This window comes from Giraffa tippelskirchi, chromosome 8 (genome assembly GCF_054371585.1).
Source record: "Giraffa tippelskirchi isolate mGirTip1 chromosome 8, T2T-mGirTip1v1.2.pri, whole genome shotgun sequence".
NCBI classification, from domain to species: Eukaryota; Metazoa; Chordata; class Mammalia; order Artiodactyla; family Giraffidae; genus Giraffa; species Giraffa tippelskirchi.
Genome location: NC_137282.1, coordinates 95,986,540 through 96,010,460, shown reverse-complemented (window position 1 = coordinate 96,010,460; position 23,921 = coordinate 95,986,540). Strand labels below are relative to the sequence as shown.

General features: G+C 43.9%; 1 protein-coding gene, 1 long non-coding RNA gene and 1 pseudogene across 8 annotated transcripts in view; 1 reads left to right on the top strand and 2 right to left on the bottom strand.

Moving 5' to 3' along the window:
• Window positions 1-6,582, bottom strand: part of LOC145516576 (uncharacterized) — a 71,221-nt gene extending 64,639 nt beyond the window's left edge. Inside the window, exon 1 of the long non-coding RNA XR_014061509.1 lies at window positions 6,346-6,582. This is a non-coding gene — a long non-coding RNA (uncharacterized LOC145516576). The remainder of the gene's footprint in view (window positions 1-6,345) is intronic.
• LOC145516574 (uncharacterized) overlaps window positions 1-13,993 on the top strand; it is a 291,214-nt gene extending 277,221 nt beyond the window's left edge. For 5 of the 7 annotated variants that reach the window (XR_014061498.1, XM_081517913.1, XM_081517911.1 and 2 more), the window contains 2 exons: window positions 12,839-12,892; window positions 13,465-13,991. Coding sequence is in view for 5 of the 7 variants with exons in the window: in XM_081517913.1 (XP_081374039.1) it covers window positions 12,839-12,892; window positions 13,465-13,467 (57 nt within the window). In the remaining 2 variants the exon portion in view is untranslated. Of the gene's footprint in view, window positions 1-10,611; window positions 10,801-12,838; window positions 12,893-13,464 lie in introns of all 7 variants that reach the window. The other 2 variants (XR_014061501.1, XM_081517910.1) reach the window with 2 other exon arrangements.
• A 3,814-nt stretch (window positions 13,994-17,807) lies between these two features.
• Window positions 17,808-17,907, bottom strand: LOC145519278 (U6 spliceosomal RNA; annotated as a pseudogene).
• Between the last annotated feature and the right edge of the window lie 6,014 nt (window positions 17,908-23,921).

Here is a 23,921-nt window from a genome sequence, read left to right as displayed (position 1 = left end):
CATAGCTCTGTTAATGGCAGCATATTGAGTAGGACAGGTTTGGAGAGGGGATCCTGGCATCCAGGATCAAGAGCTGTGGGCTCCTTGGAGCCCTCTGGAGTCAGTGAGCTCACCATAGTGTCTCCTGTACCAGGGCATAGTAACAGCTGAAGATTTGACCCCCTTTCACCCTTTCTTCCTTCATGGGAGTTGTGTACAACTTGGAAAGTAGATCAAGGACATCCTGGCTCCCAGCTGACTGCCCCACCTGCAGCCTGGAGGCCACACCCCTCCCCAGCCAGCAGGCAGAGGTTCCCAAGTTCACAGAGCTGGTGCTCCTTCGCCTGGATTTCTGCTGTCTTGTGGACTGCCCTTTCCAGACCATTTCCTCCATAGGCAGCTCTTTCCAGGGCTCCCTCAAGACTCGAATCCAAGTTTCGGGGAGTGAAAAAGTGAAGGCATACATCTTAGAGCAGCAGGGACCAGCTGCCAGGTCAACTCCCCTGAAAACAGGGCTTCCTGGGGAGCGCCTAGACCATCTCAGAATCCACCATCTGATTTCCTGCCAGTGTTGCTGTCTTTTTTTGAAAAAGGATAACATGAAAATAAGATGTTTTCATGTGATAGAAAGGGATGGGGTGGAGCGGGGAGAGAAGTTAACTAGGAAGTTTGTCCCTCTGGCCAGGGAAGTTAGCGGGTAAATTTTAGAACTCCCTGAAAGCTTTTTATTGTATTTACCAGGCCACCCTGCCAAGGGGAGGATGAGAAGTCTTTGCGCCTGATGCACGATTCAAAGCCCTGGGTGCTTAATAGGGTGACACAAATGTCTGTGTTTCTTTTTGCTTTTGACCAAAAGCCGTAGGGAGGGGCCGCCCCTGGGGACAGTAGGAGAGAGGCTTGCCAATGGGTTCAGTCGCCACCAAACTGATTCCCAGCCCGGGGGCCCAGCCTACGGGGCAGGAAGGGCCTTGGGCTGCAGCCGAGCAGCCGAGCAGCCGAGGGGCGGGAGGGGGCACCGGGACGGTTCCCTTCCCTTCCCGCCCCGCCCGGCTGGGAGAGATACGGAGCCGAGTTTGCTAGCGTGGGCTAGGCTTGAATCACGCCTTGTGATGCTTTTGCCAAATGAAACTGTGTGTGTTGGGGTGAGGGGGTGGGGGTGGTGTCCGGCGATTCCCTGCCTCCCTCTCCTTTCCATCCCCCTTCACCGCCCTCCTCGGCCGGGGAACGGCGCTCGGCAGAGGTCAGCTGGCTGCCTTTGTGGCCGCTTCCCAGGAAGGAAGAAGCGTTGTCTGCAGATCAGTTTATCAGCTGGCTTTCCTGTGCCGAGCGCCGCCGTTTTCCGGGGACAGCCGCCACCCCCGTGATTCCCAGCCGGGGCTGCCGGTGGTGCGTGAGAGCCGGATAAATAGGCCATTGTGAGGCTGCTCAGAATCCAGGTTCCTTATCAAATTATCCACCAGCGAGAAAGACATTCCGCCCCTACTGCCTGTCATCTCGGCTTCTCTTTTCTGTCTCTGCAATTATAGCCATTTGAGTTTCTGTTGTTTTCGGTGTGGGATTCCCCCCTCCAGTTTTGAAGCGACTGTATCCAGAAAGCAGTTTACTTGTGCATACAGTATGAGGCGGGACTCGGGGGCGTGGCTCCTAAGAGCGTTTTCTCGGGGGTTGGGTTTACAACCTCGGATTAGATTCTTTGACTTTCCTATGTGTCCTTTCTATGTCCTCCCCCCGCTCCCCACCCCCAAGCAGGCACATCATTCAACACCAACTGCAAGTCCCAGGGAGACAGTTCTGTAAGGCTTTAGATCCAATGGGGATTTTCTTCTTGTTGTTTTGGGGTTTTGTGAATATTTTTTATTTTTATTCTTAGATAGCTTTGAACTGCTTTAGGGACACTAAAGATTTGAAGGAGAAAAAACACTGGTGGAAACTGGTTATCTGGTGGAGGCTAGGAGGAAGTGCGATAGTCTGAGGAAGGCTAATGCTGAGGTGTTGGTGGTGTCTGCCTTCTGGTTTAATGCTGCAGCAGCAGGCCTGACAGCAGTTGGGCTGGACTGGAGATCCCCAGTGCTTGACTCACTAAATAGACATTAGCCACCAGAGCTGGTTTTAGGGCCTATGACTCTTGCGGTTGCACAGAGTCTCTTGCTCAGAGGGGAACCCATGCTTGGTTTAATGTTCTGCTGTTATCATCCTGAAAAGATTCATTTTTGAAAAGGACTCTGCATTTCCGTTTTCCACTAGGATCTATAAATTATGTAGCTAATCCTGTGGGTAGGAACATAAATTCATTTCAATAAGCTTGAATAATGGTTTGAATAAGTTCCCATTTGAAGTAAAATGCTGGCGATGATTCTCTTAGTTTTCAAAATATCTACTGCAATGGTTCTGATGGATTAGAGAGTATTCTACAAAGTAAACTGGGGCCTCTGGCTTCGTGGCATCTGCAGCGAGCTGTGCCTGCCCACTGCCAGAACAAGAAAATGCATCCAGGCAAGACTTGTTCTATCTGCCTGCTTACAGTTCTTACTTTAGGAAACTTAAAATGTACACTTCTCAATCACCTAGTTATTTCCATGATAAGATGCTCTTTTGTGCAGTTATCACTTCTCTTTCCTTTCATCCACTCTGAAATGCCTATCTTCCACATCTGGAGGTCAAAGCAGCATTGAAAATGGACTCATCCTATCAAAAGTTTCCCACAGTTTCAGAGACTGTGTCAACTTTTGGGAAAATACTCTGAATCTGGGACTTGGCCCTCCTGAGAGACTGGGTAGGGTGGGGGTGGGGGGAGTGGGAAAATTCATAATAAACAAAGTGCTATTTTTCTAGAAATAATTTGTATAACAATTGTCTTGGCTTAATGATTTAAATATTCCCTTCCAGAGCATATTCAATCATTTGCTTACACCTCATTAATTTATGACTTTACTTTTCATTCAATAAACAAACATTTGATAGGACTGGTACTAGGAAACATTGTGATTCAACAGTGAAAGAGAAGGGGATTCAGAATAGTGACTCTATAAACAAGTAACACCTCTGTTCACAAGTGTTACAGGTACTAAGACACGAATATGTACCAGGATACTTTAGGGCCACAAAGGAGTTATTAGAATCAATTCCATTTGCTCACCATTCATGAGTATATTTGTCTTCACAAACCTGAATATTATTACTATTGTAATAAACAACAAAGAATTGACATGTGTTAAGCACTGTGCAAGCACTTTCTCAGTTGTCTCAAAATATGATGAATTAGTTCCATTTAGAAAACCCATTGTATAGAACTAAGGCTGGGACATGAAGTAAATTGTTCAAGGCCACATAGTTCCTAAGAAGTAAAATCAGGATTGGATATAGCTCATCTCCTCCAAAGTTTGTGCCTTTTCAAGGAAGGCTATGCTGCCTCTAACAGACAGCTGTAGCATCATGTGCAATCACAGTTTATATAGAGTGAAAACCACAAAATACACTGAGACAACCATCTCCAAAAGGGACAGCTTTGTTCTCTCCTTACCAGTAAGATCATGCTTTTTAATTGCCTCAGGAATTTATGAGTGCCAGTGATGTAAATGGCTCCCACGGAATGAGACTAAATTCCTAAATGTAGGATGGGTGCAGAGCAGTTTGCCATTCCTTTGTTGTTGTTGAGTCACTCAGTTGTGTCTGATTCAACAACACAGTTGAGTCAAGACTGTAGCCCACCGTGGGATTTCCCAAGCAAGAATACTAGAGTTATGTTGCCATTTCTTCTCCAGGGCATCTTCTCAACTCAAGGATCAAACTGGAGCCTCCTGCATTGGCAGGCAGATTCTTTCCTGCCGAGCCTCAGGGAAGCCCCGTTAGATCCAGGCATGGAATACTACTGTGGGTTTCCCTGGTGGCTCAGCAGGAAAGAATTTGCCTGCCAATGCAGGAGACACAGGCTTGATCCCCGGGTCAGGAGGAATCCCCCATAGAAGAAATGGCAATTCACTCTAGTACTCTTGCCTGGGAAATCCCAGGGACAGGAAGGGCCTGGCAGGCTATAGTCCATGGGGTCTCAAAGAGTCAGATGCAACTTAGCAACTAAACAACAGCCATTCCCGTGGGAGGGGATTTTGTGGGCATTCAGGAATCTGGTGAGTTCCACCAAATGGAAGATCAAATCTCCATGTCTATACCTTAGTGATCAGTTTTAGACTTTTCATGTCGGAAGTGCAGGAAGCCAGCATTTGAAGCTCATTTCCAGAAATCCCTTTAAGCTAGTTGGCACTTGTGGCTCCATCAGAACCACCTGAGTTTGGGATTTTAGAGACTTCTTGGTCTTACACACCACACTACAGCAAGGAGAAGGTGGCAGAGGCTGGCAGTTTAGGGTCAGACTGGGGCTGAGGGTGGAGCAGAGCTGAAGACGAGGCCAAGATAAGGTCACGGACAGTCAGAGTGAATGCTAGAAATAGAATTCAGGTCTAACACCTTCCCATCTGCAGGGAACGGCCTCCAAGTAACCTGAAACAGGGTTAGCTTGGGGCAAAGCAAAGCAAAATTGAGGTTTTTTTTTTTCTTTTTTTCTTTCTTTCTTTTCTACTGGAATCTAAAGGCAGACTCCTTGGCTGGGTGATAAATGTTTTCACCGTGGAGAGGCCCTGTGTGGCTAATTTCAGTTCCTCCCACCCTGAGATAGTCCCTTGCTCTAACCTTGACCTGAATATTTAACAAAGCTGTGAAATGGAAGGCAAGACTAGAAAAGACCAGCAAATAGAGAAAGAAAAGAATCATTCATTGTAACACTGTGAAGAGTCAGGTGTTTGATTGCCAGACTCTCCATTGTTGCTTGGGCCCAGCTTATGGTTGGACTTTTTAAAGAGTATTATTATTATTATTTGAGTAAAAACATAAATGATCATTCCAGTGGAATCTGGTAACATTTTTTATCCTACATAGCTGGTGAATATTAACCTCTAGTTGTTAACTGGAAAGCATCATATTTGGAGAGACGTCAACAAAGTAAGTTGCATAAACAAAATCCCTACATATATAAAAACAATTGTTTGGGAAACAATATGACAACTTTATACTACCTGTCTTGGAATGGCTAGGTAACCAGGGAAACTGTGTAGATTGTATCTTTGTTCTTTAATTCGTTCTTTGTCAGGCAGTAAATAGCTGTGGTTTTTTGTGCTGTGAGACAAAAAGACATAAACTCATCTGTCCTCAGCGTGTGATGCCTGTGCTTAATCACTCAGTCATGTCCAGCTCTTTGTGACCCCATGGACTGTAGACCGCCAGGCTCCTCTGTCCATGGGGATTCTACAGGCAAGAATACTGGAATGGGTTGCCATGCCCTCCTCCAGGGGATCTTCCCAACCCAGGGGTCGAACCCAGATCTCCTGCATTGCAGGCAGATTCTTTACCATCTGAGCCACCAAGGAAGCCCAGGAATTCTGGAGTGGATAGCCTATCCTTTCTCCAGGGTATCGTCCCGATCCATGAATTGAACCAGGGTCTCCTGCATTGCAGGTGGATTCTTTACCAGCTGAGCTACCAGGGAAGCCTTATGATGCCCCTGGAAAGCCAAAAGGGAAAAGAACATGAACTTGAGATTCAGACATATCAGGGGCTACATGACTGACTGATGGGGCTGGGAGCATAAGCAGCTCCCTCCCTGAGCTTCTTTGCTTTTGGGGGAGAGAGTCAGCAAGGGTGAAGTTTGTATTCAGTACTGGGGGCTTCTTGGAGGTGAAAGTGAAGTGAATGTCATTCAGTCGTGTCCGACTCTTTGGGACCGTTGAAATTCTCCAGGCCAGAATACTGGAGTGGGTAGCCTTTCCCTTCTTCAGGGATCTTCCCAACCCAGGAATTGAGCCCAGGTCTCCCACATTGCAGCTGTATTCTTTACCAACTGAGCCATAAGGGAAGCCCAAGAATACTGGAGTGGGTAGCCTATCCCTTCTCCAGGGTATCTTCCTGACCCAGGAATTGAACCGGGGTCTCCTGCATTGCAGGAAGATTCTTTACCAACTGAGCTATCAGGGGAGGTGAGGGAGGGATAAAGAGGTCAAGCCAGTGACTATTCTCCAGGCTCACTGCCTAGGGTGGGGCTGAGTTCTTCAGGAAGAGGGCTTGCCAGCTTCAAATAAATGTGGAGGGGAGCCCTGTTCTCTAGTCCTACCTGGATCACAGTGAGAGCAGCTTATCTGTCAGGAGAGGTCACAGACTGGAAGTGTTTCCTAGGTGATGCCCCCCAGGGTGTGGATCTCAATATTGTCCATGGGAGCAGGTAGCAGCAGTGGAGGCAGTGGTGAGCAACCCCTTGATGGAGATCTAGAGCAGAAGAATAGAGGACAGTGAGCCCAGGTGGGACACTGTTTATTGACTTACCACTGGATGAGACTTGAAAGTGATTGGAAACAGGGTGCCGATTCATTGTGATCTGCTGCTGCTGCTGCTGCTAAGTCACTTCAGTCGTGTCCGACTCTGTGTGACCCCATAGACAGCAGCCCACCAGGCTCCTCCATCCCTGAGATTCTCCAGGCAAGAATACTGGAGTGGGTTGCCATTTCATTCTCCAGTGCATGCACGCATGCTATGTCGCTTCAGTCGTGTCCGACTCTGTGTGACCCTATGGACAGCAGCCAACCAGGCTCCTCCGTCCACAGGATTCTCCAGGCAAGAATACTGGAGTGAGTTGCCATTTCCTTCTCCGATTCATTGTGATCACTGCAGTGAAATTACATTGTGATCACATTGTATCCACACACTCCTGAGGCCCAGTGAAAAACAGAATACAGAAGACTAATTCCAAGCAATCCCAGAGAAACCAGGGCAGGCTTTGCAGCCCTTCAAATTCAGAGTTAATGATTTTATAAAATAAGAACTATGAAAAAAGCACAAGGGAAAATCAGAGAAGAATTTATTCAAGGCATGTATCAGACATCAATTTGATTATGCCCCTCTCCACAGCCTCTCTGATTTATGTCGACCCTTTCAGGCTTGACTGACTCTGGCTCCAGAGTTATATATTTTACTACAATGAAAACAAATAGAAGCATAGGTAATATTTCTCAATAATGACCAATATACTGAAAATTGATCTGAAATCAAAACAACTTTATTGTCACAGAACTCAAAAATGTTTGTAGTCTTTCTTTCTATAAGGAATTGTGAACATAGATTTTGTTTTATTGAATGTTAACATTACTTGGAGGTTATAAAAAGTGTTCTTGGTATTAGTATCACAACAATGTTAATGTACTTAACACACTGAACTGTATACTTAAAAATGGCTAAGCTTTTAAGTTTTAATGTTATATATATTTTACTATGGGCTTCCCAGTTGGCTCAGTGATAAAGAATTATTTAAAAAAGAAGAGAAAAAAAAAAGATGAAAAAGAAAAAAAAGAAAAAAAAAAAAAAGAATCTGCCAGTCAATGCAGGAGATGCAGATGTGGGTTTGATCTCAGAGTCAGGAAGATCTACCTGGAGGAGGAAGTGGCAACCCACTCCAGTATTCTTGCCTGGGAAATCCCATGGACAGGGGAGCCTGGTAGGCTACAGTCCACAGAGTCACAAAGAGTTGGACATGACTCAGCGTCTGAGCATGCACTCACATATTTTACTACAATCACAAAAGATAGGGGAAAGGGGGGCCTTTGCAGGCTTAGAAATTTCTCAACTGAAAAAGGACACCTAAAGGTACCCAAGGATTCTGTTACTATATGCATTTTGGGAAGCCAAGCACACCTCTCTGTTCCTGCCCTTTATTACATGATGAAGCACATTTGCAGTTTCCATAGTTTTCATGGAGCATTAGAAAGGTGCTTTGTTACCCTTCACCACTGACATCCAAGGTCCTACCTTCTAGGGTTTCTGATTGATAGCACTTCTCAATCCTTATGAACCAGGTGGTCCTCAAGACTAGTTCTCATCAGAGTGAACATGCCTCACATGAGAACATGGCACCTTTTCCGTGTGCTTTCTTTGCTCTTCTGCAAATGAAGAGGCTTGGAAAGAATGAGAAGAAGGTGGGATGTTGTATAAGAAGAAATGAGCCTGGATCCCCCAGTGACAGCATGGAACAGAGTTTTACTGCAGCCTTGTATGGGACTAGGGCAGGAGTGAGAATTAATTCATGTTGCATTAAGCCACTGGAATTTTACTCTTGTCAAGGAGTTAGCCTCCTCTGACTAACACAACCATAAAAGGTATTACAGACACAGGATGGATATTGATGCACCTGTAAGCTGAGGAAAGGTCAGGGTAGGCAGGGGAAATGGAGATTACCTGTTTAATGATTCTCAGGTGTAAGCGTTTCACGTTGCTCATTAATCATGTGGCAAATATGTTTAAATAAACATAGACAGGCAATTCTTGTTCAACAAATATCTCAAGGGAAAGGGGTTTTGTTGAGGCTTGGACCAGAATGTTAATACCTCCCTTTGGGCCCAGCACAGCAGTTGTGACAGAAATCAAAGGAAAAGATTTCCCAGGGAAAGATGAAAATACAGCTCGAGAGGAGAGAGTCGGGAGCCCCCAGTATAAGAGCTGCTTTCAGAGTTCCTGTTCTTTCAAGTCTAGGAGATTTAAGGTATTTTTCTAAAATGAAGATTTATGCTGAAACCAGACAAAGTAAATTAAGGCCCCTTGACTCTCAGGAGTTCCCCAAGCAGTGGTTTAGCTGTATTTTTCAGGTATACCTGGGCTGAAGATCAGCCTACTGCCCCATAGCCGAGGGTCAGAGGGTTAAGGGCTACGGTATTTTAAACATTTCACATATCTTTGGTTCTCCCTAAAAAGTACTTTGAGAACATGTAACCACAACTAGGGGCTTCCTTGGTAGTACAGCTGGTAAAGAATCCACCTGCAATGCAGTTGCAGTTCAATTCCTGAGTTGGGAAGGTCCCCTGGAGAAGGGATAGGCTACCCACTCCAGTATTCTTGGGCTTCCCTGGTGGCTCTGCTGGTAAAGAATCTGCCTGCAAAGCAGGAGACCTGGGTTTGATCCCTGGGTTGGGAAGATCCCCTGGAAGAGGGTGTGGCAACCCAGTCCAGTTTTCTTGCCTGTAGAATCCCCATGGACAGAGGAGCCTGGCGATCTACAGTCCATGGGGTCGCAAAGAGTCGGACACAACCGAGCAACTAAGAGCAGCGCAACCAAAACTAGACGAAGACCAATGCTAATGTACCACATGTTAATCTCCTCCATTTCTTGGCTTTTGTAGTGTTTTCTTCAGTGTGGTTACATTTTAAAGTTATAAGCCAGAGCTAGCACTGAACGGTAATCATGATCACAAGCTGCTGTTTTTCGGAATTGTAATCTGTTTAAGTGATGATCCAATGTTACATTAAGAAATGCTGATGGAGTGAGGGTTTGGAACAGATGCTGCTACAGATCTGAACACAAACCAAGGACTGTTTACACTCCTTCCCTGTCCCCTCCCATCTCATCAGGAGCAAGACCCTTCTTTTCCAGGTAGAAGGAACTCATGCCCCATCAATATTGGTTTTTGGTGGGGAACTCTGATAAGAGAATCTGTGCCTATCTGGGGACTGGAGAGTGTCAGTGCCTTGGTTCCAACAAGCCACCTTCCTATAGTCACCCCAGAGGAAGAGCAGAACCCACACGGCACACTCCTGCTTGGCTCACAAGCCCCCCTTTCAAGTGACTTCAAGAAACACTTCCTTAATTCATTTAACTCTTGGGAAAAAAGAAAACATAGACAGTAGGTTCTAGTGATGATAGTTTCAATCCAAAACAAAGAGGCTGTGTGTCAGACCGTGGGAGGCAGAGATGCTGATGCCTAGAGGTTGCTCCTGGGCTGCGGAAGGAAGGCAGAGCCAGCTTCTCCTGTCTTGTTACGTGGGTTTCCCCAAATGCCAGGAGGAGCAAGCCCCACTTCTCTCCTGACCTCCCCCTTACTTTCCCTTCTGACAAATCCCCGCCCACATCAGGGCAGACAGGTGGGCAGGCCCTGTGGGTCAGAGTTGGGTGAGTCAGATATCTGAGTGACCTGACTCTAGGAAATAACAGAGTGGTGCAGAGGGAGGGAGCAGAAGTCCCAGGAGCGTCCCGCTAGCGCAGGGCGCAGTGCACAGTCGTAAAAGGAGAAATACTGAAGCAAGGAGACCCCTGAGTGCTGTCCAGCGTGAAAGACCCAAGCAATGGGCTGGAGTCTCCCACTGTCTGGCTCTGTGATCTTCTCCTCCTTGATTTTTGTTTCCTGGAGACTGGACAAGCGCCGTTTAAACTCGGCTGTTTGCTAATTCTCTGTGAGCTGATTTTGAGCCCTTTGCTGTGTATGGGTCTGGTTCTGCCCAGGTCTCACACTCATGTGTTCACTGGCCCTACAGAAGTCATCAGGGAAGCTCATGTGTGGCTGTTGCAGTAAGAATCTGATTTTAGGTGCTATTATTTTTCAAGCATATTAATGAATATTTTGTCTACTGTTTTTCAGTTGTTGTTTTAGCCTAGAAGTATATGCTGTGGAATTGCACTTAGCCTAGGACATGGCCTGTAGTATGGATGGAAGGATGAGCTCCATAAAAATGATAAGATCTCCTGAAATTATACACTGGTGTACATATACATTTATATGTGTGCATACATACAAGTGACGCTAGTGGTAAAGAATATATCTGCCAATGCAGGAGACTCAAAGGACACAGGTTCGATTCCTGGGTCAGGAAGATCCCCTGGAGGAGGGGATGGCAATCCATTCCAGGGTTCTTGCCTGGAGGATCCCATGGACAGAGGAGCCTGGCTAGCGACAGTCCATGGGGTTGCAAAGAGTTGGAAATGACTGAAGTGACTAAGCACACACACGTACAAGAACTCACGTACGTATATGTATATGTGTGTGTTGTGTAAAACTGGGTTTAAATAACATACCACTTTTTTAAAAAGTTCTGTGTGTTTTTCTCTGTGATTTCATTACAATTTTGTTATGTTCTATTTATCTCCATTACTTTCTGGACTCATTACCATCCCTGTCTGTATCGCTGCTCAAAGCAGAATTTTAAGAACACCTCAAGGTGTTTTTAAATGAAGCCAGTAAACAGCTTTAGCAGACACCTCCAGCGTGGCATGGTGACACAAGCCAACACAAACAGGGAGTGGGAGGTTTGCTGACAGCTCTGGGCACGGAGACCTCAGGACTGGTTTGGTGAGGCAGACTTAGAATCAAGCAGTGACTCGTGGAGAGGCCAGGGAGGGCTTAATCATGTTGCCTCTTGTACCAGCTCCCTGCACAAGGAAAGGAAATTCTAGAAGAGGCTGAGCCCTCTTTTAGTCAATGCAGGAGAAGAAATATGCACGACCAACCCGACTAGGGCAGGAATGACGGTACGCAGCTGCTAGCTCAGCGCCTCCTGTTTGAGGCCTCAGGCCGTGCTGGGTCCACCTTTCTTCTTTTGTGTTTGGTGTCTGGGAGCTGTGCCTAAAACTCCGACATTGTCCTGTGTGCTAGTTACGATATAGATTGGGCCACTGCAATGACAAGATTCCCAAACAAAGTGGCTTCAGTAAGAAAAGAGTGGTTCTTTCTAATCTATAAGCTCTGGTATCCTGTCCAGAGTCGGCTGGTACCTGGGGGACCCTGCTTGTAAAGTGCCTTGCTCCACTAAATGTTCTTCACTTATCCTATTAAAAACTGAAGCTATTCCACAGCCATACAGTAAGCCTTAAAAATCCAAGAGAGTTTGTGGAAAAAGAAAGGAAATCGAGACAATCAAGCACGCATTGCAGGGGGTGTTGGCAATATGGCATAGAGGTTACATGAAGCTTTATCATATTCATTATCATTTTTCCCTCTGCAACTTCCTAGACTGTGAGCTTGGGCAAGTTACTTCTCTGTGCTTAATTTATAAAAAGATGATAATAGTGTCCACTTTGCGGTTTGTTGTAGGCTTGCCTATATTCATGAGTCAATACATGCGAAGTTCTTAGAACAGTGCCTAGCCCACAGTTAGAGCCCAATAGTAGATACTGTTGATACCCTTCCTTCATAAACTTCAGATGAGTAGTTCTTGCAGGCATTTGTGACTCTGCCTCTAGCCTCCCTCTGGCCTCTCAGGGTGTGTTCTGCTACATGCAGGGCAGATCATAAGTGCTGAGAATTTAAAAGATAACCAACCAGTTGTTCTCAACCAGGAGGCTGATCTGTCTTCAACAGCTTTCTTGTCTCTTGAGAAACAGTCCTGAGATGTGTCCTCTATGGTTCCACAGACATCCGCCCCCACGTGATGGAGCCCTTGTTTCCCACATTGGAAACCAGCTCATTGACATATTCTGTATTGCTTCCTTGCTTCCCATGGTTCTTCTCCCCAGCCTCCTGGTCTTCCTGGCGTGACCACCCAAATTAATTACTTGCATTCAGGATCAGCCTCTGGGATATGCCCCCTAAGACACATTCCTCTTACTACACACTTTTGTCCAACCATGATGATCTTAGGATGCACTCTGATCCTGACAGCCCTAGCTCTTCCCTTTTCATGCACCTCTAGCTCCTGGTGTTCCTTTTCTCACTTTAACAATAACATCTGTACCACAATGAGACAAATGCAGATTCAACATTCCTCAAACCCCCACCCCACCCCCCAACCCCCCACACCAAGGTATATACTAAGTTCCTTGAAAACCACAAAGGAAGTGGAATATTATGGCAAAGAATATTCAATGTCCTTGGGGCTTGCCGCCCTGCCTAACTTCCTGCAGATTTTTTCTGATTTCTCTTGGGGACTGCACATATGGCATATTGCTTAGAATTGTGCCTGGGTTGTGACTGCATTAAATCTGAAACATGGGGAGGCCCCAGGTACACAGCTCTGCATCCTGTTGTGATGGATAAGCATTCTCTGCATTTCCTCCCTGGGGCAGGGAGAAGATGGAAGTGTTTTTCATGAAGACAGGAAATATCTTCACTACTACTTGGTGAGTGAGATGGAATTATCCTAAAAGAGCAGGTCCATCGGGTGAGGAGAAAAGATATGTGGGCTGGATTGTTAATGAAATAATTAAACAATAATGCTCTCTGTGGCCACACCCTACTATTTTACACAATGGGGAAAAAAACAACTTGGCAAAATAAAATTAATGTTGGCTTCTTTAAAATGTGCAATCATTTCACTGTTACACGTCTGCAAGTCCCAGTGCCAAGAAACCTAAAGATAATTCAGGTAGTCCTCATTTTGTAGGGTTCCAATATATGTGAATTTCAGTCACCACAATTGAGTTTAGTTAAATAAAACCAGTCCCCTCTAGCAACATGGTTCAGATTTCAGTCAGCCTGGTATCTGCACTGTGGGTAGTTGCATGAAGTACAAAGTGTGCTGCTAGCTCATCAGTGCACATATTTAAGGAGCTCATCACCTCTTAAGTGTGCACCTCACCATCACAATCATGTCACTCTTTTCAGACTGTTAGTGATTGGTCACTGTGCATTTGCTCTTCCGTTTACCCACAAACAGCAAAATGTGTTGTTGGGTTGCTTCCTTGTCTTCCAGTGATCACCTATGTGCCATTTTACACACATGGATAATCAATGGAATGAATTGCCAACAAAAATGAAAGTGAAGAAAGAAGAAAGAAACAAAAGGTGATAATTCAGGAAGGAAAATTCAAATCGAATGTAAATTGCATTTAGAAAATCCAGCTAAGCATGGGAATGTTGACATTGGAGCCACTCTGGTAAGTGACCAAAGACCAAAGGAATTTAGGAACTTATTGCCATAAGTACAGTAAGTGAAAAAAGATGTCTCAGGGGAAGTGACACCACCAAAAAAAAAAAAGCTCCCTTCCCCAGCCCTCCCTCCCATGCACACACATTAAAAGGACTCTTGGATACATCATGGTATTGAAATTACAAAGGATAAAATGGTGGAAACATCCAAATTTATGAAAGAGACTGACAATTTACCAAGGCATAGAAAAGGTACTTGCTCTGTATTATGTTACATGACGAGAAGGCAAGCACTGTTCTAATTACTCTACATGACATTTTTACAAAGAAATAAAACACTTTAGTTCTCAATATTTCCAATCTGTTTGTGTGCTGAATATTTGCTTTATTGTTTTTTCGTTTCTATGTGCATTTATACCTGACAGTGAGAGAATTTTTACCATTTTCCAGAAGCTTTGCATATTTTATTTGGTTGCACTGGATCTTAGCTGTGGCATGTGGGATCTAGTTCCCTGACCAGGGGTCGAATCCAGGTCTCCTGCATTGGGAGCTCAGAGTCTTAGCCACTGGACCACCAAGGAAGTCCCAAATTTTATTTCTAATTCTTGTAACAGTGCTGTTTGGTAGATATTGCGATGCCTATTTCATGGCTGAGAAAATGAGGCTCAGAGGGCCAAGTAAGTTCTCTGAAGCTCCAACTACTTACGTACATCTGTTTGATAGTAAAATCTGTGCCTCCTTGCCAAATCAGGGTCCTTTATTTGGTTGACGTTTTTTATTCACATTATGAACTAATGAATAATTTTCTAGCTTTCTGTGTTTTAAAATACTTAGAAGCACAGACTAATAATGATCACAAACATGGTTAATAAGAAAACAATGCAAACTTAATATGTTATTTAATCACCCTGAGCCTCAGTAGCTATTGACTAGCTCATTTTATAGGGTGTATATTGAGTCCCTTGGACAGTAAGGAGATCAAACCAGCCAATCCTAAAAGAAATCAGTCCTGAATGTTCATTGAAAGGACTGATGCTGAAGCTGAAGCTTCAATACTTTGGCCACCTGATACGAAGAACTGATTCACTGGAAAAGACCCTGGTGCTGGGAAAGATTGAAGGTAAGAGGAGAAGGGGACGACAGAGGATGAGACGTTTGGATGGCATCACTGACTTGATGGACATGAGTTTGAGCGAGCTCTGGGAGTTGGTCATGGACAGGGAGGCCTGGCGTGCTGCAGTCCATGGGGTCACAAAGAGTCGGATACAACTGAGCAACTGAACTAATATCAGAGTTTAAATGAGATAGCAGATAACATGCACAAAAATCTTTCCAAGTTTAATAGGAAAGGTGCCCAAGTTTTAAATGCTCTTTTCCTAACATCTCAGATAAAAAGTTTTATTTCCTTTAGTTAGTTATGAGTTACCATTTTTATTTTAAATATTACAGAAGAGTTAAAAACCTGCAATATAATGAGTGCTTTTTCACTCACAGATTTTAAGTCTATCTCAGTTAAGAAAAGGCAGAGCGGGGAGGCTCATTGTTTTGCCCGGTTGATATGGAAAACCTAACACTCATCCAGCATTCTTTGGGAAAGGAAGTGGCAGGCTCCTGTATCAGATATTTTGGAAAGAAAGCAGCACCAAATAGGCTGGAAGTTCCAAATGGACGCTTTCCAAAAGCACTTTTATTGATTCTTGTTGAGTCCTCGTGGAATTGAATAGTTGCCTCTATTATTTGTATTCTGAGTCTGACACACTACTATCAGTGATTTTCTGAGGGTTTGATGGTGATTTTTTGCTGCATTTGGCCATGTGTGTGTGTCTGTGTGTCTGTGTGTGTCTGTGTGTGTGTTAGGAGTATCACCCGATCCTAAGCATTTATGGAGCATTGCTTTCAGGGGCTGTTAACTCTGGACTCTCTCCAGGCTGCCAGGTTCGTCCTAGATGCCTCCTCCTGACAGACGGACAAGGTGCGGTTCATCCTCAAGGATATTTCAGATCACTATGCACCTCATTGTTTTATTTGGTCCCAGAGGCGACCTGAAAGTGCCCACAAAAATTTAGAAGCTGCATCCATCTTGTTCTTTCTGCACCAAGAGCGACCTCCTTAAATGGCTTCTAGGAAAGAAAGTAGAAGTGTTTGGCTGGGACAGCTGCAGCTTGACTTTCCTACAAAGTTCAAAGGGTTATTTGGTCAGTCACGCCCTCCTGCAACCTGCTTTTGTGCAGCCACAATTCTAACTATAGGACTGCCTGCCCCTCAGATCCCTTTAAGGAAGGTGCCTTCAGAACACAGATCAGCTGAGGGGAACTTTCTAAAAAGAAGTGACCATTTTCCTCTTTAAGAGATAAAAAAAAATGGCATGGAGTCAAACATCAATAAGTATACAGTTGGTTCTATTTACACAACACACTTTGAGTCCTGCCTTATATACTGAACAATAGTTATCTCCCCCGCACAGGCTGTAAATGTGAAGTGTGGGTGCTTCAAACTTGCCTACTGGAAACTGGGTCCAGGGCCCTTTCTCTCTCAGCTGTAATAACATTCACTGTGATGTAAGTTCCACCAACATCTTTCAACCCAGGAGGAAGTTTGGTTTGGCTGATTTAAACTTAAAATAGGAAAAGAAAAGCATGTTTTCTTATCCTTCTTCTAGACTAGCCTGCAGTTTTAAATTAAGTTGTTGTGATCACCTGTATTTATTTATATGTGGAAAATGCTATCTCACACATTGATCACAATCTTTCACAGACTTTGATAAGATTACAGATGATCTAACTGTGTATGCTAAGTCACTACAGTGGTGTCCAGCTGTTCGAGACCCTATGGACTGTAGAGCCTGCCGGGCTCCTCTGTCCATGGGATTCTCCAGGTAAGAATACTGGAGTGTGTTGTCATGCTTTCCTCCAGGGGATCTTCTCAACCCAGGGATCAAACCTGCATCTCCTGCATTGCAGGTGAATTCTTTATCGCTGAGCCACTGGGGAAGCCCCAGATGATCTAGGAGATTGTTGTACATTGTTTCCATGCACGCTTATTCATTTTCTTATTGGACTCTTTCTCTGTGGCTCACGCTCAATCTTATATGTAGGAATATGCCCAAGTGACAGGTTAAAAGCTTGTGTAAAAAAGACAATTTTTGGAGAAAGTAGAAAAACAATATCCAACAATAAAAGGGCAGTTGGGACAGTTGTGTTCAAGAATGGCAGAAGCTTGTGAACTTTTTCTTACAGTATCAGATAGCCTAATTTTAGGCTTGTGAGCCATTTGATCTCCCTCACAACTACCCAACTTTGCTGTTGTGGTGCTAAAGAGCATAGACAGTGGTCTGTGGTTGAGGCTGGGATCCAATAAAACTTTATTTACAAAACCAGGTAGCTGTTTGCCGGGTTGCTGTTTGCCCATTTTTGAATTACAGCATAATCCATTTGATGCATGCATTTGGTATGTTTCTTTCAGCTGAAAGTAAGGGAAAACCCAACTAAAGAGACCTTAAAAATCATGTTAATTCGTGTAAGAAAATTATCTCATGTAAGAAGTCTCATCATAGAGAAGTCCCAGGGCTGGTTAATTAAAGCAGTCTGATAATGTCATCCAAGGCCCAAGTTTGTCCCATCTTTCTTCTCTCCCATCCTTGGCTCATTGGCTTGTTTCCCAGCTGCACAATCACAAGATGGTTGCTCCGATTCTAATGTTGTATGTAGGTGCAACAACATCTAGAAGAAGAAATAAGACTCCCTCCCACCATGTATTTCTTTTTAAGAGTAAGACAGCCTTTCCAAGAAGACCCTTCCATTTGATAGACCATGTCTATTTAACCAGAATTGGGACAGAACATTTCAAGAAGGGTTTGATCTATGTTAGTTGCCTGCAGCTTCTATGTCACCAAACATGGTGACATAAAACAACAGAAATGTATTCTGTCAAGTTCTGGAGACCAGAAATCCAAAATCAGCATCACTAGGTCAAAATTAAGGTGTCATTAGGGCCATACTCTCTCAGGGTGTTCTAGGGGAGAGCCCATTCCTTCCTCTTCCACTTCCTGGTGGCTGTTAGGATTTCTCGGCTTGTGGCCATATCAGTCCAATCTTCAACTCTCTCTTTATTCCATTTTCTCTTCTGTGTGCCTGTGTGAAATCTCCCACTGCCTGCCCCACCCCTTGTTTAAAATATGAATGCTTCACAAATTTGCATGACATCCTTGCACAGGGGCCATGGTAATCTCTGTATTGTTTCGATTTTAGTACATATGCTATAAAAGTAAGCTCTGCCTCTTTCCTGTAAGGACACCTGTGATAGCATTTAGGGCTCACCCATATAATTCAGTGAAATTGACTTATCTCACGATGCTTAAATTAATCACATCTGGAAAGAGCCATCTTCCAAATAACGTAACATTTACAGGTCCAGGGATTAGGATCTTGCAACTTTGGGGATCATTATTCAGTCAGCTTCCATCTTGGAGAACTTTGTCAAAATAAAAACTTTGTTAAAGTAACAGCCATTAAATCAACTACCAGCAAGAAGGAACTACCATGACTCTTTTTTAATACTAACCAATATTTACTTAATTCAAATAATAGAAGTGTTAGCCTAAAAATGTTGGAAATCAGGCATGGAAATTCTGGAATATGACTGTTATATAGGCAAACATCAGTATCTGCTATAGCATGCTCATGTGCAACTATTGTGTTTAGCAAGAGCTTACAATGACTTAAGAAAATAAATTTTGTAAAGTAATAGGAAGAAAACCTTTTATCTATAGTATGGTCACAACAGAGAGTGAAATTCTCTTATGCATTAAAAAAATGGAGACAATACACAGTCACTAGTGTTTTCCTGGTGGTGGTGGAAGTTGGGGTTATGGACTTTCTTTTCTCTCTTTTTTTGTATTTTTGAAAATTTTTATGAAAAGTGTATATATATATTGCTTAAATTAAAAATATTTTAATAAGAAATCAATAGTATTGTTATATGATTACACTAGAGTATTTTAAAAGTTAGTATCAGTTTATTTTGTATTGTGTCACTTAATTTCTCTATCTCATTTAGTTTACTGTATCAAAATTATACAGAATAGCCACAGACTCTGGCTACCCACTCCATGGAGAATTCCATGGACCGTATAGTCCATGGGGTTACAAAGAGTCGGACATGAATGAACAATTTTCACTCACTCTGCCCAGACACATTCTTCTGCTTTCAAAAAGACCTAGACCCCTTACCTTGTCATTAGGGTTATCTTTCTGAAACATGGGTTGTGAGATCCACCATGTGTGCACACATGCTAAGTCGCTTCAGTCACGTCTGATTCTTTGTGACCTTATGGGCTGCAGCCCACCAGGCTCCTCTGTCCATGGGATTCTCCATCAGGAACACTGGAGTGGGTTGCCATGCCCTCCTCTGAGATCCACCATGCTTCCCACTAAAAATATTTCATGTCTTTTTGTTGCTTTAGAAAATGTCTTTTCTTTTCTAACTTTGGCACTTAGAGTTGTACCTCACAAGAGCTGTACTTTTCAAAGTTCCCAACACCAGATGCCCCCCACACTCAGTCATGTTCTTTCTGCTCTGCCTTGCCCTTTTCTGCTCTTCCCCAAGCCGGTCTCTACTCAGGGGTTCTCCCTGTGGTCCCAGATGGAGGAGCAGCTCAACTCTACCAGGGATCTTATTAGAAATGCAAATTCTCAGACCTCCTGAATCAGAAACTCTGGGGGTGAGCCTCCTCATGCAAGTCTTGACAAACCCTCGAGGTAATTTCAGTATATGCTAGAGACTGAGAGACTCAGGGTTAGCTAGCTTTGTCCTACTTTATTACTGCATTCTTACATCTGTGGCAATCAACATTACTAGAATCACCACTGTATTATTCATCCTAGAGAATTAATTTGTAAATCAATTTTATAAGTATATATTAGTCCAGCAATTGGCCTTCTAAATTAATAGCATACCTATATTCTTATGATTTTCTTGCTATATCAGTCATTTTTCCTATAGGTAAATATTTCTTAGTTTGTTTTTATGTATTTTATGCATATGAGTCAATGAACCAGGATGAACACTCTTTCTTAACTATCCTCTGGATCACTTATTCTAAACTCATCAAATGTCTACTTTGAGCAAACATTATTTATGATTCAAAGCCATTCCTTCAGCTGCAGTTCATTGACTAGGCCTGGTAATACATGGCCATCCCTCTGTCTCTTCCATTTTCCTCAGCTAAACCAAAAACATAACCCGGAAGAATCATGGCCATTCTGTCTAAAGACCCAAGAGAGAGCCCCCTACCAACTTAACTTGTAGTTTTATAACCTCAGGCAGATCATCTTTCCCTAGAGTCTTACATTCATCATTGTGGACATAGAGATGGTAAAGGATTTTTCCTTTGATTATATGGATTCTCATGGGCTAAAATCTATGAGCTTCCACAGAGCTCAATGATAAGGGAGGGTTCGGTTAAGGTCCTACTTTTTCCTCCACTGTCATCTGAAGGAGCTGTGTTTTGCTCTCTGACCAACACTTAATCCCATGGCTGGCACATACATGTGTGTGTGCTCAGTACTGATTCGTGTCTGACTCTTTGCAACCCCACGGACTATAGCCTGCCAAGCTTCTCTGTTCATAGAATTATCTGGGCAAGAATACTGGAGTGGGTTGCCATTTCCTCCTCCAAGGGGTATTTCCAACCCATGTCTCCTGCATTGGCAGGTGGATTCTTTACCACTGAGCCACCTGGGAAGCCAGCTGGCACATAGTGAAGGCCAAATAAACAATTATTGGATAAATGGAAGAAACAATGAAAGGGACAATGGAAGGGTGAAAGGATAGAGGGAAGAAGGGAAGAGTGAGAGGGAGGAGGGAAAAAAGAAGGGAGGGAGGGAGGAAGGGAGAGAGGAGGAAGGCAGGGCGATGGCTACGTGTAGATCAGACACAGCTTCTGATGTGGGGAAATGCTTAGGTAGAATTGGAACTCTAATACTTAGTCTCTAATACCTAACCTGTGCCAACAGCTAACTAGCTAGGTATGCTCCAACAGTAAATTAACCATTGGTTCTCTCCCTGGAGGATGTTTTCAGCAGCTCCTCCCAGGTGCAGAGGGTGAGGCCTTTCTGAGAGTCCGAGAAAAGGGCTTTGTGAATTGTAAAGCAAAATGCAGATGGTAATTAACTAATGCGTCACAAGCAAGGACAAGTCTCCTGAGCAGTCCCAGGAGAGACTGTTTTGCCTTCTTTTTGTCATTTGAATTCTCAGAATTGTCCTCAGCTTATACAAAATCAACCTGAAATGATCTGTGATTAAAATTTCCCCTCTGAAAATCTAAGCAACTTGGAAATTGTAGGAATTGGACCATTTGTAGATAATTTATGAATAATACTCGCCTTTCAAATAGCCTCTGTCTTCCCAAAGAGCCCTCTGTCCTGTCAGTGGGACTGCTGCCAAGGCCGAAACTGCTAAACTGGGCCAGAGACACTGAAGTCGCTGGTGTCTCTGATTCTTCTAAGAATTTGGGACACTTTATTGAAGCATTTGTTTTTCCTCATATAAAATGTAGGCTAAAAAGTTATTAGCTATCTTTATATTGGGAAAGGCTTTCAAAATTTTAATGCATGTGATTCACTCAGCTTTTGCTTTGTCTTGTTGTTGTTGTTGAGTCCCTCAGTCATGTCTGAGTCTTTGTGACCCCATAAACTGCAGCACACCAGGCTTCTCTGTCCTTCACCATCTCCTGGAGCTTGCTGAAACTCATGTCCATTGAGTCAGTGATGCCATCCAACCATCTCATCCTCTGTCAACCCCTTCTCCTCCTGCCTTCCGTCTTTCCCAGCATCAGGGTCTTTTCCAATGAATCAGGTCTTCTCATCAGGTGGCCAAAGTATTGGAGTTTCAGCCTTAGCATCAGTCCTTCCAATGAATATTCAGGGTTGATTTTCTTTAGGATGGGCTGGTTTGATCTTCTTGCAGTCCAAGAGACTCTCAAGAGACTTCTCCAACACCACAGTTCAAAAGCGTCAACGTCAGTTCTTCAGTGCTCAGCCTTCTTTATAGTCCAACTCTCACATCCATACATGACTACTGGAAAAACCGTAGCTTTGACTATACAGACCTTTGTCAGCAAAGTAATGTTTCTGCTTTTTAATACACTAAGTTTGCCATAGCTTTTCTTCCAAGGAGCAAGTATCTTTTAATTTCATGGCTGCAGTCACCATCTGCAGTGATTTTGGAGCCCCCCAAAATAAAATCTCTCACTGTTTCCATTGTTTCCCCATCTATTTGTCATGAAGTGAAGGGACCAGATGCCATGATCTTAAGTTTTTGAATGTTGAGGTTCAAGCCAACTTTTTCACTCTCCTCTTTCACCTTCATCAAGACATTAGTTTGTTTACTGCTAAAATAATTGAACTCAAATCAAATACTGAGCAGAACCCAGCATATCCTGGTCACAGTAATATTCAGGGGCATGAAACAATGACTAAGCTCTCTGCTCCTTTTTCACAGGATTCTGTGGACGTGAAAGGGAGTCAGTAATACCATCCTTTCCTTTCCCTTTCTTTCAGGTCAGTCCTGGCAGGCACAGTCTTAGCCTATGTTTGCGTGTGCCTCTGAAAGGTCAGATCAGCTGTATTAAACTGAACAGTGGCACTTTGTGGTACCAAACCAGGCAAGACCACGCAGAGTTGAGCTGCCTGGGGAATGATGCCTGTTCTTATATGTCGATTGGGTTGTCATGTTGTTATTTTTTTCCTTGCCTCTGCTGTGATCTCTGTGTCTCCGGCAAAATTCCACCAGGTCCACTCCTACACCCAAAATGCCCATGCAGAGCCCTCCCCAGCCACTGGCTGGGGGTGTCTGAGTTCACACATATTTCTGCAAATGGCTCTGTGGACTGGAGGTCTTTGCATTGCTCCTCAGGGATCCCCTAATGGCAAGTGATAAAATGGATTGCCTGGTGCAGAAGAGAATCATATTGACTTCATTGCATAAAAAACAAGAAGTTTATTAAGCAGGGCTTTTATGATGTGGAGGTGAGAGCTTTTTCATTTCAGGAAATATACAGCATAATATACAGAGCTGTGTCAGTTCAAATATAATGGTCATGGTGTAATGTTGAAATAGAACACATACCCATTTCTGAGAACATTGTTCAGCTTGGAAAACATCTGAAAAAGCAGCTTCACAGTGGAACTCTTCTCTGCTTCTCTCTAGATTCCAGAGAGTTGTTCTTTGTGTGGTGTCAATCTTCCCTTTTGTTCCCCTTATGTTTTATAGTGTTGGCTTCCTAAAAATTGGAAAGAAAGTACCTAGGGATGTGTATCAGCATTCCTAGGAGGAAATATATGTATACTTTGAAACACTATTTCATATTGTAACAGAATTCTGTAACTTGAGAACCAATAATAAGGCCACCGTTCTCATAATATAAGCAAAGAAGGTAAAGTTTGACAAGTTCTCTTTGCTGGGGCAAATCTGCGTCATGAATCTTCACAGAGGACACCAGTTGGGGGTAGAGGTCTCATCTTCCTCAGTGGCTCATGTCAGGATCTTCTTGGGTGGTCAGACATAACACTTTTGTTTATAAAATAGGAAAAGAAAAATGTGTAAGGCTCAGAACAATTCTGGTCACAGATAATAACAGGAAACCCCTGTATCTTTGTGGTAGTATCAACTTGAGGAGACTGAGCTGGGACAGGAGTGCCCCTGCCAGGGTAGGAGCCGCATATTCAGGGTCTGTGATCCAGGGTCAGGAAGAGAAAGCTAAGTGTTGTAAGTGAAGACAGCTGTGGCTTCAACAGCACAGGCTTCGCCTTCATTACATGGACACGTGTTTGCCCTAGGAAAATGAAAGAGAAAGAGGATTGTGGGCATTGAGTCCAGCAAGAGGCCCCAGAATGGGGCCTGGCCTGCTGAGCTGTATTCAGGAAGGAGGGTGCAATAAAAGTGAAAGTGTTAGTTGCTCAGTTGTATCCGACTCTTTATGACCCCATGGACTATAGCCTGCCAGGCTCCTCTGTCCCTGGAATTCTTCAGGCAAGATTACTGGAGTGGGTTGCCAGTCCCTTCTCCAGAGGATCTTCCTGACCTAGGGTTTGAACCCTCATCTCCTGCTTTGCATGCAGATTCTTTCCCATCTGAGCCACAAGGGAAGTCCCTCAAGAACATGGAAATTCCTCAAGAAACAATTGTGAAGTGTGTGGGGAGGAAGAGGGACAGAGGCTGCTTCCTCATTTTCATTGGTGGTGCCCTGGGCAGGGGGTAGGGGCAGAGGTCCCACCTGAGCAA